At 38.1% G+C, this 16,300-nt stretch overlaps 1 protein-coding gene across 1 annotated transcript; it reads left to right on the top strand.

Annotated features, from left to right (window-relative positions):
* Positions 1–7,070: 7,070 nt before the first annotated feature.
* Positions 7,071–9,804, top strand: LOC145110992 (Pentatricopeptide repeat (PPR) superfamily protein). The gene has a single exon (XM_079047298.1). It carries the CDS (start codon positions 7,217–7,219, stop codon positions 9,596–9,598), a length of 2,382 nt encoding a protein of 793 aa, XP_078903424.1. The 5' UTR covers positions 7,071–7,216; the 3' UTR covers positions 9,599–9,804.
* Positions 9,805–16,300: the final 6,496 nt, after the last annotated feature.

Below are 16,300 nucleotides of genomic sequence, written 5' to 3'. Positions count from 1 at the left end.
AGGGGGAGCCTATGAGTTGTTTTGGTGGGTATTGTGTTGCTGTTTAACGGATATTGGTGCATCAGTGGAGTAGGTGACTTGGAGGATTCGAGAGGATTGTTGAGGAAAGTATGGATAGGTGTGGAAGGTAGTATGGGCATGTACTACTGAAAGCACAGGATCCATACTCGAATCAGTGAGAGTCGTGGAGAATCTATGAAGCTTATGGGAAGGAGAATTATTGGTTATGCTCTAATAGTGAGGATAGCTGCTTTGCCAGATGAGGATGAGCACACATGAGGAAGGACCAGGGTTTGGTACCGGCTCCGGTGGTGAGCCAGTTAGTGGAAGGACTGCCAGGGTTTTGAGTTCTCCTTGGATCTCTTGTATCAGGCGGTAAGGAGTGATTGTGCGATCTATTTCACTTTCGGGATTGGAGACTATGACTTGAGGGTAGTTAGTAGCCCGTTTTAGAGTAGAGGTTGCTCCAGCTATTGCAGTTCAGCCGTTGACGACTGAGTTGGTGAGTGTGACAGGGTGCGAGACCCTGAGTGATATGATTTCTAGAGCTCGAGAGAAGGGATCGATTTGGAGCACGTTGGGAAGAGGGGATCAGATCAGGTACATACATTGAAGGGTCCCGGGAAGGGACCCAAGGGTTCAAGTCAGCTTTTGAGAGGCCAGCAGGGCCGGATTCAGTGTGGTACTGCGGAAAACAGCACGAGAGTTTTCGTTCAAAGGTTTTAGTAAGTGTATCTCTGGGTTTGTTTCCCTGCTTGTGATTGGATTACACATTCAAACATTTGTCATATGCCATTGCATACCGTGAGTTACGGGGTGGTTAGTGAAAATTTGTTCCCTCTTTGCTGGTTTGGAGCATTCAATGTTATATGGGCCTATGGTCGAGATCGGTTTAGGGACATAATGCGGAAGGTCTACGGACATGATTGGTGACTCATCCAATATGCTTGGGTCGGCTTTTGGAAGCGCCAGGGGAAGTGGTCTACTGTTGAGGCTTGGCCTGGACATCGGTTATTTGGATTTCAAGATATAAGTGCGGCATCATTTTAAGGCGTCTAAGATTATTAGTTGCACTAGGATTCCGGAAGTGTTTGTCTGATCTGTAGGAGTTGTGTGGTCTTTGGGGTTTGGGCCAGTAATAGAACACTCGCACGGGAAAGTAGCAGGTTGTCAATAGTTTGGTTATTAAAGAGTAAGAAGGATTGGGAATCCTTCAAATCTCATGTATTGTGAAAACTTAGTCGAATCTAAGTGGGGGAGAATCGCGCATGTGTTCAGGACAGGGACAGGTATGAGACCAGGATGGGTTTCTCATCCCCATCGAGGAAAATGGCGGCCCAAGTGGCTATTTGGTTTGAGGGTTGTGATAGTTTGGAGTTCGGTAAAACTTCCTGTCATATGGATCGCGTCTTCTTAGGGGCTTACTAACAGAATTTGGGAAAGCAGGTCGAAACTCCAGTTATGAATTGAGTTCAGTTCGGGTGTTTGTTCGAGTGTGTGATTGACTCTGCATGCGTTTCGAATCAATAGATTAGGGGTAAGGTATTGGGCTACGGTTGTGTCAGGGCAAAAGTGTTGTAAGACTACGGGGGAGCCGTAGCATTCACTCATGGTCAGTTGGGATGAAAGTGGTGTAAGACTACGGGGGAGTCGTAACATTCACTAATGGTTAGTTATGATGAAAGTGTTGTAAGACTACGGGGGAGCCGTAGCATTCACTAGTAGTCAGATAGTGTGGAAAGTGTTGTAAGACTACGGGGGAGACGTAGCATTCACAACGGCCACATAGTGTGGGAGATACAGACAGGCTGCAGGGTAGCTGTGGCATTCACGGATTCTTTCGGATGACTTAGGCCAGTGTGGGCCAGTTCGCAAGGTTGTGAGTAGGTCACAATATAATTGGAATCAGGGAACGGTAGGTCGAAGGAGACCGGTTGTGATGTAAGACTACAGTTATTCTGGTAGCATTCACCTTTTTGCATCGGAATTAGTGGCGACAGATTGTCATCCTATCATGATCGGATGGATCGAATGGATTGAAGGAGCCATGAGTGGATGTATAGATAGTGTGGTTATCGTTAGATGATGTATCCTTTGGAGGTCGCATGGGACTGCTACGTGTGTTTTTGGCCCAACAATCGGTTATGTGTCTGACGTCTCGAGTAGTTGATAGATAAGGTGAGATCAGAGAGGTCTCGGCGGCTTTCGAAAAGCAGCAAGTGGCAGCAAGATAAGTTGGAGTGATTTCAGTGATTTGGGGTCCGTGTGTGGAGTTGCATGTCATTCGGGGCATATACTGAGTTGGTTACAGTTTGACTAAATAATGTCAGAAGTTGAACAGCCAGTTGGGAGACCAGTGCAGTGAACTCGGCAATGATTCGATATGGGTGATCCGTCAAGGAGGCAGACCATCTCGAGACTACAGATCTCAGACGGAGTAGAAGTGACCATGCTACAAGGAATTCGTTCATCTTCGGGTTTTTAGAACCCTGCGGGGTCGGTTTGGGTTGCCTTAGAGAGGCTATGGTATGCTTGTGGTTGTGACCATGTCGTCCAAGTTGTCGGGCGTGTAAAGGATGGCAAGGGATGATTTTGAGGACGAAATCTAATTTAAGTGGGGGAGGGTTGTAACATCATGTTCATTAAATAAATAAATAGATAAAATTGATGAACGAATAGTCGCCCTAAATCAATATTATTTAGTGGATTGTTGGTTTTGGGGAGCCGAATGTTATAAATTGGATTGTTCGGGGGTTAAAGTGTAATTTCGGGACTTGTTTCGCAAAAGGATTTTAGTAGTCAGGGGGTGTTTTGTATTATTGGGACTTAATATGTAAGGATTTTTTTTTTGGAAGCTGGGGGTGAAGGGTAAATATCAGATTTTATTTGAATAAGATTTCCAAAGCCAGGGTAGAAAGGGTAAATATTGGATTAAATTTGAAAAGATCCTATAGGGAGGGACCAGAATTGTAATTATGCAAAAGATTTAAAGTGGACGGGGATATAATCCGCCACCCTCACCATGTCAAACCCTAAACCTAAGAGGTTCCAGCCGCCATGAGTGAAGTCAGCCGCCACCACCTCCCTTCTGTTCACTGTTCCGATCAAACGGGGATGCTTGCCGCCTCGCCATTGAGCACCGCCGACCGCTACACTGCCATGGAAGGTCACCATTGTGGCGCTGCTGCCGGAGAACCGCCGAGGGTCGATGAAGACGATGAGCCGTCGCTCCTCAAAGTGGTTTCTGCTGAGTTCTGTTGCCATCGTTTTCTGCCGCCTCCTCGTCTCTATTTCTTTTTGTCGTCGAGCTATCGCCGCCATCGCTTTACCGAGCAGCGGTTGCGGCTGTGGATGACGCCTTCCTTCCGACTACTGTGAGCCACCGCGAGGGTGGCTGTGATTGGGTGTGTTCCCCTTGCTCAGCTCGTGTTCGTGTGTGCGTACATGCTTTCTGTTGGCCGGAAAAGCGTGGGAACCACCATGGCAGCCCACCATGGTGGCCATTACCTTGTTGCCGCCATATAAGCTTCCTTCTGCCGCCTTCTGCCGGATCTTGACACCAGCCACCGCTACGAGTTTGTGTATGGGTGTGTATCCTAGTAGACCTGTTGTGTTCGGTTTTCATAATATTGTAGGTGGTTTGTTTGGCCGGAAAAGCCACCACCACCACCACCACCGTGAGGTGGTGGCTGCCACCCTCTACCACCACCGGCCACCACTAGAGTGGATGTGTGTATGTTTATGTTAATTAGTGTGTGTGTGTGTATGTTTAGTTTTGGATTAAAGCATTGTAATTGTAATGAGCAAATGAATAATGAAAAAGAACCAAACCACCACTGTGAGGTGGTGGCCGTTACCGTGAGCCGCCATTGACCACCACTACCTGAAGTGGTAGTGGGTGGTGTCCGACTAACGAAACCCTAATGGGCCTAATGAAGCCCTATTTGTTCTAAGGACTTATTTTTGAGCCTATTGGGCTATGATTGGGTTGGAAACCCTAATTAGGGTTTAGAAAACCCTAATTTTGGAATTATTGGTTTGGAATTATCGGGACCCGCATTTTGGACCATTGGAGTGAATTCAAGCCCAATTTCATTGTATGTTTGGACTTAATGGATTAAGTCCTTAATGGGTTAAGTATGAATACTTAACCCTAATCGTCATTTTATGTGAAAACCTCTAATTAGGTTTGGATGCTTGTTGGGCTAATTATTAGACTAAGCTGTTGTGGGCCTTTGTGGGCCAATTGGGAACATATGTATGGACTAAGGGAAATTATTGGGCTTCAGGATAATACCCATTAGAGAGGCTTGGGCCCAATTTGGAAAATTAGGCCATAAGTGGGCCATAACTGGGCCTTGAGGATTATTAGCTATTGGGCCATTAGAATGTCAATTGTTGGGGCTAGAATAATTGGTTAAGCCTTAAAATAAGTCAATGTAGAGGTTTGGGCCCAATTTTCCATATGTTGGGCCTTGGTTGACTATTGGGCTTTTAGACCTTCAGGGTGTGAGTTTGGGCCTTGGTTTTGAACCAAGCTAGGTTAGGGGTAAAATGGTTCATTTACCCCAAGTGTAGATTATGGTTGTGTATTGGAACCCAATTATTAATTGGGTGTCATTTTGATGTTGATAGTTCGGGAACCTGTCAACCAGCAGCTAGAGTTTTATCCGCGGGACTTCAGCAGTGCTAGGTGAGTCTTCTCACCATATCCATGGGTCTAAGGCACCAAGGCCGACCCATTTTATGATAGTTGGTATACTTGTTGTGTAGAGGTGTGTGGCATATTTATGCAGTGATACGTGGTAGAGATAGCTTTTACAGCTAATGGTAGAGATAGGCTTTATGGCTAAGGGTAGAGATAGCCTTTATGGCAATTGGTAGAGATAGATTTTATAGCTAACGGTAGAGATAGCCTTTACGGCTAATGATAGAGATAGCTTTTATAGCTAATAGGATATGTGTTATGTGGTAGAGGTAGCTTTTATAGCTTATATGATATGTGGTTTGTGGTAAAGATAGCTATCATAGCTAATATGATATGTGTTATGTGGTAGAGATAGCTTTTATAGCTAATATGATATGTGTTATGTAGAATGTGTGTGGGGTATGCTCTGGGGAACTTACTAAGCTTTGTGCTTACGGTTTACAGTTTTGGTTGCAAGTGTCATCGATTTGGAAATAAAGGGCTTGGATAGATCGCAGTGCACACACCTATGATTTCCACAATGAATGATTTTGGGATAAACTCTGATAAATGTTTACTTAACGATGATTTGAAATGTTTGAAATAAATGGTATCAATGTTTTATCTAAATTAAAATGAAATTTTTACCCTTGATTTTTGGGTCGTTACATTGTCTACCTCGGCGAACACCGGGCCGAGGCCTCGGCGTGCCGAGCTCGTCTCGACAACTCGATGGGGTTTTACCGATGAGAGAGAAGCATCAATACCTGTTTTTCTTTTTTCTTTTTAACCATTTACTCAAATTCCTTTTTTCAAAAAAAGAATGCCCATTTTCAAAAATATAATCGTTTTTTTTTTCCTTCAAAATTTCAAATTTTAAACCCTCAATCTTCAACTATAAATACAATTATTCTTATTCATTCTTCACCCTATTCAAATCTTCATAACTCAATCAACATTAACGTCAATACGCTTAGTTTTTTGGGGAGAGTCAGTGAAACATACAACCGTTATGCCCATGTTCCTCGAAGTGCATCGTAGTACAGATTAACTCTTCTCCAAATGGAGACATACAAACGCACTTGCAACTCATTTTAACAATGTGTTTCGTAGGGTGATGTATGAAGCCGGAAATGGTGAAAATGAAAATAATTTGCTAGAGAATACTCTTGAGGCTTACCGTGTTGAAGCTGACAAACATTTCCGGCTTGTTGACTTTTGACCAATTGTAAGGCGGTCCCCAAAATTTGCTCAAATTTAAACTCGTAGTCTTCTAATTCAAGTTTTTATTTCAAGTGTGTTATGTTTTTTAAATGTAAGTGTGTATTAGTTTAATTTCAAATGTGTTATGTTTTTTAAGTGTAAGTGTGTGATTTTCTTTCAAGTTAATGAAATTTAAGTTTTTATTAAAATAATTTTTTTTATATAAAATAAATTAAAAAAAAGTAATATAGCAAGCGTGTCAATTCATGCCATGTAACTGTCAAGTTTTTGTTATAGCATGACAAATCTGACGTGACATCTACATAGACCATAATAAATGTGAAACCACTCCCTCGAGCTAATCGGTAAATATTTCTGTCTACACATTTATATGGTAAATATGTTTTTAAAAATAACCGTTGACAAAAAAAAAAGTCTGAGAATAAGAGCTGAGCGGGCTCCCGTGGGCCCATTTCTCGAGCTGATTTGTTTCCACATCCCACCACCTAAAACTGCATAAAACCTGCAATATCAATCAGTATCGAGGTTATAAAAATCTGTGCAATTGTGGCAATATATTTCCATGCGCCTGAAATATTGTTCTTATGATGGATGAATTTATAGTATCGATTAGACCATCCGTTATACCCATCAGTAACCACTATAGTGGTGAGTGTCACATCATCATCACACTCCCTACCACTAACCATGAGATACCTACCACTAAACACACCACTCCACCTCATTTTTTATTTAAATTTAATTCAAAAATACATTAAAACACAATAAAACATATTTTTTTGTTTAAATTTAATTCAAAAACACAATAAAACATATTTTTTTTAAATTAGTTTTTTATTCAATGAAACAAAGATTACATTAATTTAAAACACACAAAATTTCATCTTCTTCATTTTCTGACCAATTCATGGAAAACGTTTCCAACTTTTACCCAAAAATTATAAGGTATTTCTGGGTTTTCTGAAATAGCTACCCATGCTAATGTTAAGTTCTCTTCTTAATTTTCTAACCAATTCATTATTTTTAGAGTCATTGGTTTTAAATTTATCATGCAAAAGAAATATGTGATTGTGAGAAAAAGAGAAAAGAATCGTATGAGTAAAAAATATGACTGTTACTCAAAAAGGCCATGACCACGACCAACCACAAACCACCTGAATGATGTGGTTAGCGGCCACTCACGCTCAATCGCCTTCACAATTTATAGTATCAACTGTGGCAATATATTTCCATGTTCTTCCGGATGCAATTCAATACGCTTCAAAAAATACCTAAACTCAAATTCATGATTCATGAATAACCCAGATGATGTATAGATACAAGAAAGTCATCTCAATCGGCATTCATGGCGGTTCCAAACTTTCAATCTCTCATTCGTACTCAACCACTGGCACCATCAGTCATCACTTTACTCACCACATCAACCACTTTCTCTCAATTAGATCTCCTAAAACCCTCCAATCACTCACAAAGTACCACGCTTACATCATAACTACAGGACATCACTCAACTAACGTTTTCATCTCTTCAAAACTCATCTCCCTCTACGCTTATCTCCATAAACCCGTATCATCGAAACACGTGTTTGATGCATTTGATGGTGACAAAGATATCTTCCTATGGAACTCTCTCATTAAAGCTTACTTTTCCAATGGAATGTATCCACAATGTCTCGAGTGTTACGCTTCTATGAGAGGTTTCACTTCTCTTTTCCCAAACCAGTTTACAGTTCCCATGATTGTTTCCGCCTGTGCCGAGCTTGGGGATTTGATTAATGGCACGATGGTACACGGTTTGGTGTTTAAAGTAGGAATTTTTCAAGAAACCTCTGCGGTTGGGTCTTCTTTAGTGTACATGTATTCAAAATGTAGGTATGTCGAGAATGCACAACAGGTGTTTGATGAAATGCGTCTGAGAGATGTGGTTGCTTGGACTGCTCTTATTATCGGGTATGTGCAGAATGGTGAGAGCGAGAAAGGATTAAGGTGTGTTTGTGAGATGTATAGGACATGTGGAGAAGATGAGAGGCCAAATTTTAGAACATTAGAAGGTGGGTTTCAAGCTTGTGGCGATTTAGATTCAGTATATGCAGGTAGATGCTTACATGGAGTAAGTTTAAAATCTGGACTTGGATTTTCGATAGCTGTTCAATCTTCAATCTTTTCCATGTACTCCAAATGTGGAACTCTAGAAGAAGCTTACATGTCCTTCTGTGAAGTTCCAATAAAAGATATTAAGTTATGGACTTCAATTATTGGTGTATATGGAAAATTTGGATGTGTAAAACAAAGTTTAGATAAATTTATGGAAATGCTTTTTTCTGGGATTGATCCAGACCCAATGGTTATCAGTTGTGTTATATCTGGTCTATCCAACTCTACATGTGTATCTTTTGGAAAAACATTTCATGGGTTTTTGGTGAGAAGAAATTATCATGAAGATCATATGGTTCATGTTTCATTAATGACTATGTACTTTAAGTTTGGACTTATAACTTATGCTGAAAATGTCTTCAATGGTGTCCTTGATAAAGAACTTATGAATACCATGGTTCATCGCTATGGTAAATTAGGATATGGAATCAAATGCATCGAGTTCTTTACAAAGATGCTAAATTTAGGCATGAATCCAGATTCTTACAGTTTAGTATCGGTAATTTCTTCATGTTCAAAAATGGGGGAAATGAATCTTGGAAAATCTCTTCATTGTTATGCTGTTAAAAGGTTTATGACAGAGTATACATCGGTGTCAAATTCACTCATAGACATGTATGGAAACACTAACAATGAAGAACTAATGATAGCAAGGAAACTATTTTGTACAACAAAAAAAGATATTATCACTTGGAACACAATGATTTCTGCTTACATAAATTCTAAGCATTATGATGAGGCGTTTTCTTTGTTCAATAAAATGGTTTTTCAAGGGATTAAACCTAATTTAGCAACACTAATTAGCATGCTTTCTGCATGTGCCCAAATGGGATCATGTGAAAAAGGAGAAGAGATACATTTAAATTATATCGATCAAGAAATGATTTTGACTAATGTAACACTTGCTACTTCATTAGTTGACATGTATGCCAAATGTGGGAAACTTGAAAAATCGGAGAATATATTTAACCAAATGAGAGAAAAAGATGTTATTTCTTGGAATGTGATGATTTCTAGTTACGCGATGCATGGAGACGCCACGTCAGCAATAGAAACTTTTGAAAAGATGGAGGGATTAAAATCAAATGTTAAACCAAATGAGCTTACTTTTCTTGCAACTCTTTCGGCTTGTAATCATGCGGGATTTGTGAAGGAAGGAAAGTATTTATTTGGGAGAATGGGAGATTATGGTTTAAAACCAACACTTAAACATTATTCTTGTATGGTGGATCTACTTGGTAGATTGGGGAATCTTTATGAGGCTGAAGATTTGGTTTTGACAATGCCTATTGTTCCTGATGGAGGTTTGTGGGGTACTTTGTTAAGTGCTTGTAAAACACATAACAATCCTGAAATGGGTATTAGGGTTGCAAAGCGTGCGATTGAATGTGACCCAAAGAATGATGGGTATTATGTAATTATCTCAAACTTGTATGATTCTGTAGGGATGTGGGAGGAAGCTGAAAAGATGAGAAACTTCATGAAGGAAAGGGGAGTAGAAAAGGCAGTAGGTTATTCTTCTAGCAACCCTTGATGTAATTCATCCACACAAGTCCAATCATAATAGATAACTACAATAAATACAAATACAAATACCGAGTGATATTCTGATACTAGTAATGCATGCCATTTTTTATGTTGTAGTGTATCCAACATCGGTGTGACATGATCTTACAAGTGGCTGTATATATATATGTTGGAGTCTATCTTCTCTCCATAAATGCACTTTTAGAGAGTTAATATGGGTTTCACATATATTTAAAGTCACCAACCTCACATGTAGCATATTAGGATCTAGGGTAAAACATCACATAAAGATTTTAAGAAGGCTTTCGGGTAAAACATCACATAAAGATATCAAACTGTGTTTTAATATAATTATAAAAAGACACAAAAGATAGATAATTTTGCATTACATGTTTTACGGAAGAAAACATATGTTTCATGAAAAAGTTGTCAACAAACTTAATAATAAATTTTTAAACGATTAGTAGAATTAACATAACGATTTTAAGAAGTAGCATATTAGGCTCTCGGGTAAAACATCACAAAGATTTTAAGAAGTTTTAAAATCAGTGGAGAAATATCCTTTGACATTATATTATATAATCAAAGTGTTTTAATGAAGATATCAAACTGTGTTTTAACATAATTATAAAAAGACACAAAAGATAGATAATTTTGCAATACGTGTTTTACGAAAGAAAATACATGTTTCATGAAAAAGTCGTCAACAAACTTAATAATGAATTTTTAAACAATTAGTAGAATTAATAGCGTTACATGTTTTAAGTAAGAAAACAAATGCATCCTGCTTTCATTTTATGTGAAAATGACGTGGTTGCTTTAATTAAGTAAATTTTTTCAAAATACAAGATATGAAAATAGAATGTTGTGATAAAAAAAATCAATAAAAGTTCATTGCTATTTCTTGCAACTAAAACTTGTCTTTTCCTCCCTTTGAATGATCATATGATATGCAATATCCTTCATGCTTGCATGCAATAGATACTCCATGCTTATTTTACAATCTAATTTGACTTATTGTTGTCGGGAATCATAGCTCCGGAAATATCAACACAATTTAGTTTAGTTTATTTATCAACATAGGCAATGTAGTAGATTTTCTTTTCCATAATTTTGTACACATAATTGTAGCATAATTACACTTTTTACTGACAGTAACCATATGTTAATTGAACTTCGTGTTTACTCAGACAATACCATACTTACGTAATTACGTTTCCTTACACCTTTACACCAAAAGCAACAAAAATGATGATTATTAGGCTATAAGGTATACCTATAACACCATAAGGCTATCCGGAGTGGCGATACAAAGTCACACGTGATGCTGATGTGTCCGGCCAAAGGACACGTAAACACGCCCCTAAGGCCAGTGGGTAGGGTGTGACGTGAGTGCGAAGACGGATGAAGACGAAAGTTGTGATTGGGTGTTTTTTTATCGTTGTCACTTCTTTGCTGACCGTTGCATTACAAAAAATAAAAATAAATAAATAAATAAAATTATTTTTCGGTTTTAAATTTAATCTCTATATATACATACATTTTACACATTTTTTTTATATCAAAACAAACACACACTTTAAAAAGAAATGGATTTTTTTTTATGTTTTGATTTTTTATGTTTTTATGTAATGTAATGTTTTATTTAGTATGTTTTATATTTATTTTTAGTAATTTAGGTTTTAAATTTCTATGTTTTTAATCAATGAAATATGGTTTTATTTTTTTATGTTTTTAAAATATTTATTTATGTTTTGAATTATATTTTTTATTTAATTTAATGTTTAAAAAAAGTAAAAAATAATATATATATATATATATATATATATATATATATATATATATATATATATATATATATTGGAATGGTAACCATTTCAAATATCTGGTGGGTTCGTGGTGGAGTTGACGTTGCGCTAGTTGGCAACGCTTTTCAGATGACTTTTGTGTGACCACTCCCCGTAGTCTAACACAAAAGTGATCGTCTCACCACCACTTCCCAACCAGATAATCATTGATGTAATTATTAATCTCTAATGATATTCTTATTAAAAAAATTGTTAAAATGAAGGAATATTCAAATGTATATTATGGTAAATGTTTCATAAATCATAAAAGTTTATTAAAAATTTTAAATATTCAATATCGGTTTTTAGGGATGAGCAAAGAAACCGATCCAGAAACCGAACTTTGTGGAAAATAGGAACCGAACCGGACCGCCGGTTCTACCGGTTCTTGTCGTGTCTTTAATGTTGGAACCGGTCCTCGAGAAATAGCAACATACGGTTCCGGTTTTTGTCGGTTCTACCGGTTCCGGTTCCTACCGGTTTTCGGATTCAAAAATCCACAAAAATATCGTCCCGGTCCCGGCCCGACCGGTTCCATCGGGTTCCGGTTCCGGTACCAGTTTCGGCCGGTTCCCCGGTCCATATGCTCATCCGTATCGGTTTTACTTTAAAGACCGCGATGAAAACTTTTAAGTAATGATTTATTTTCTTGGTGTATGTTTGGAAATTTTTTCAAGAAAACAATGATTGGATTGGTTTGTGATATTTGTGGGCCTTGATTATTCCATAACCACACACGTTTGGTTCGGTCTGGTTTTTAAAGCTTTCATGTCATATTTGAGAACCATTTCAAACTACTCTAAGTCTAATATTATGATTTTGAGACCTAATGTGGTGATGATCGTTGGAATTGACCACGGAGCGGATGTCCACAAACGTGTACCACCTTTCTGCTATATGATTTGTAAAAGTCATGTCCATCCATTTTTTTTTATCAAATTCAAGACAATTCAATTTTCAAAAATATGTAATAGTTAATGGCTTATTATTTTTTGTTGTCATATCATCTGTCTATTAACTTTTATTTATAAGAAAACTTTAAAAAATATTTTCAATGGTTAAAGACAAATTCTCAATCTAACTAATTTATATTTTATCTATATTAAACGTTTTATTAAGTTTTTTCATACAATTTAAGATTTATCATCCTTGGATATTTTTTTTAATGAAACAGTAAAAGATTATAAAAGTACAAGAACAATAATATTTTATGTAACCGGAATGTTTTATAATATACGATATATATTTTTTAATTTTGATAATTTTAATAATTATTTTTAAATTATATATATATTTTAGGTATATTCATTTTTGTTTTTTAATAAAATCTTTTGATTAATTGATAAAAAAAAATATAGTTTATGAATATCATTAGTGTAGAAAATATAATGTTAATTAATATAAGGATGAAATATGACAAACACGTCAAAGAAAATTAAAATGTTTGTGGATAATAAGTGTTTGGGTTGACCTTTAGGAAATGTAACATCCGGTTTCCCGTCATTTCTTATTTCAGGGTCATGGGACGGAAGTCGATTGTGTAAAAGTTTTGGGCCTTAAGGAGGTAAATATTAGACCTTGTGGAAGGTGGTAATGATGGTTGAAAGATCTAACCCTTGAATTGTGATTTGGGTCGAAGGTTAAAAAGGGAAAAGGCATAGGTCGGGTTATTGCATGAAAGATGGATTTTTTTTTCAAGAAGTTTTTTTTTCCAATATATTTAGATAATATTTTAGAGCTCTTCATCACCTTTTTGTGGATATAAAGAACGTTGAAAACTGAGTTTGAACGAAGAAGTTACGACTGTTTGAAGTTATGACGATTTTTGGGTTAGCCGCATACGCTGGGCGTACGGGGAGTACGTTGGGCGTACTAGGGCATCCCTAGTATGTTGGGCGTACCAAGAGTACGTTGGGCGTACGCGATCAGAGCTCAAACTCTATTTTTGTCACACCCCCAAACCGAGATGGCGAAAACATTCGGGGGCGGAGGACGTCATGTACAGTATCATAACAATGAATAAAAGTAAAACAAGCAACAACATCCATAGTATTGAAAATATAGTTATTGCATTTATGTTCTTAGTATTGTTTGTGTGACACCATAATGTATAGAAAAAATAAAAGACGAGTCTTGAATATGCTCAGTCTTCTCAGAAACCTGTGTGAGTGTACCTGTCTACTGGTTCACTGAAAATACAAGTTATTTTGAAAAGAAAGTATCAACATTTAAGTTGGTGAGTTCATAAGCATTTAGTATTAGAAATCTGTCTTTGTTTCATGAAAATGTTAGTGTGTTTCTCCAGAAAATCCAATATTTTCTATAATAAATGAAATGTAGTTTTAGGCCTTAAGACCAAAATGTTGGTATGTTATTGTATTCTGAAATAGTGTAAGAGTATGTTTTCCATCAATGTATGCTTTCTTTACTAGAAAAATAGTGTACTGTACTTGTATGAACTATGTTGTATGCATGCACTGGAAAATAATGATGTGTAGTCTAATTACTTAAAATAAAACCACCGAAGTGATGTTTGTTTGGTAAACCAAATTGGTTAGTTAATGTTTAATGTGAGTGGGATTATAACCATACTAAAATGACTAGTGGCCTACACGACGTTCTTCAGGCGTAGGAATGTTATGACATTTGTCACCCCAGACCTGCCGGTCTAACTGTAGCTATCAACTTAGGTGCGAGATTGTCAGTCCCGTATAGATCTATACACAAATTCACGCTCTCTGTCTAGGAGACTCTAGTTATAATTTAGGACTTTTAGCATGTACTTTAGTAGGTACCCTGAAGTAGTGGCTCACATGTTAGTATTAACTTGTTTACGTATAGTGTGTATTTGTTTCTTGTTCTTGTAAATGAATAGTGTACTTGTAGTGAATAGTAGTTTATACTTATGTAATTATTCATGTGATGTATTCTTGACCTAGAAAATAGTGTGAATGAATCCCTAAACTATACCTATTATAGTTTATAAGTTGTTATGTTTGTACTGAAAATGATTGAGGAAAATGTACCCCTTTGCTCGACATGTTACAAAAGGGTTAGTGTAACACCCAAATTTTTAAACAATTTTTCACATTTTATAAAACACGTTTTCATTCATAATCGTTATAAAAACACCATTGTATCACATAACATCATATCCCAAGATCATAATAAAATCTCCCCGCGTGTGTACTGATCAAGCCGGCGCCTTCCCGCGATCCTCGCTGGTACCTGAGACACATAACACAACACTGTAAGCATAAATGCCTAGTGAGTTCCCCAAAATACCACACATAACACATATTAGCCACTCGAGGCTATAACTCTGTTTGACACTCTGGTCAAAGTGTCTCTGTGGGACCCCCCAGTCCCATAACTCTGTGGGCCCTCTGGCCCTAACTCTATGGGTCCTCTGACCCTAACTCTGTGGACCTTCCGGTCCTAACTCTGAAAACTCTGTAACATACATAGCATATAACACATAGAAATCACATCATGCAAAAGCATACACAATACTCTGTCTCATAATTCTAATTACCACTCTAGGTAAAGTATAGTGAGAAGACTCACCTCGGTTAACTCGGTAAAGCTCGAACTCTGTAAAGTCGAGTCTAGCCTCCGCCTAATCATATGAAATAAACACTCTGAATCAATACATCTCTCAAGGCTAGACTATTCCTCCTCTTAGTACTCTCAGAAGGGTAAAAGACCATTTTACCCCTCTCATGGCTCAAAGACCCTAAAGTTGACCAAACCCTAAAAGTCAATAAAAGTCAACGGTCAAACTTTGACCCGAATCGCCGAGTGCACTTGGGCGACTCGGCGAGTCTACACGTGTCCACTGACTCTCTTAGATCCTCTCTTGGCACGTCGAGTACTTCCCTTGACTCGACGAGTTCCACCTGGCATGAATCGCGGGGCCACCCCGACTCAACTCGCCGAGTCTCAAGAATAACTCGGCGAGTTCCAACTTGAACTCGGACTCCTGACCCTCCCTGACTCACCGAGTCATTCCCCCAACTCGACAAGTCCACTCACTGAGTGATTAACGGGCAACCTTCATACTACTCGCCGAGTCTGTTCTTTGCACTCGGCGAGTTCGTGCCATGCACAACTCAAAACAACTTCTGAGGTCAGATCTGTTCCATACAATCATAGATCTGGCCTCCCCCAGCATGATAATCACGTAAAGTTCGGACCTTGACACACATATAACATCTAAATGGTCCAAAATGATGATTTAGCCCCAAAAATGACATTCTAAGCTCATGACTCCCATAATGACTCATAAAGCTCCAAGGGTTAAGGTCTCTGGACCCCCTTGGGTCCAGATCCAGAACACAAACTCGAGAAGGGTCCAAATACTCCACTTAATCATCCTCTAAAAGGGTTAGAAAACCCTAACACTAAGAATCAACACCAAAACTGAAGAAGGTCCGAGAATAATACCTCAATACAATCTCTATGAGCTCAAAACCACCAAAACCGCACCTCCTTCAGCTTCCTCTTGCCTTGAACACTTCCTTCTTGCAAAAATACCCACAAAAGTTCAAGATTGGCCTCTCCTTCCTCACAAGCACTCTAGATCACTTAGGGTTTCTCTCTGGGGGTTGATGGCCGCAAATGACGGCCATAAGGGCCTTTAAATAGGTCCCAAACCCGGAAAAATTAGGGTTTCATTAAACAGCGTGGACTCGCCGAGTCCACTCATGGACTCGCCGAGTCCGGTCATTAATCCGGATGAGAAATCGCGACCCTACTCGGTGAGTCTAAGCACCAACTCGCCGAGTCCCTCAACAAATTCCAAAATAAAATAATAAAATAATATACCTGGGAATCCGGATGTTACAATTCTCCCCTACTAA

This window comes from Lactuca virosa, chromosome 5 (genome assembly GCF_052849685.1).
Source record: "Lactuca virosa cultivar CGN04683 chromosome 5, Lactuca_virosa_CGN04683_v6, whole genome shotgun sequence".
In the NCBI taxonomy this organism is placed as follows: Eukaryota; Viridiplantae; Streptophyta; class Magnoliopsida; order Asterales; family Asteraceae; genus Lactuca; species Lactuca virosa.
Note: the sequence above shows the minus strand (reverse complement) of the source record. Positions and strands in the feature narration are given on the sequence as shown.

Coding starts and splice junctions, on each gene's coding strand:
- LOC145110992 (XM_079047298.1), top strand. CDS start 7,217: ATGATGTATAGATACAAGAAAGTCATCTCAATCGGCATTCATGGCGGT.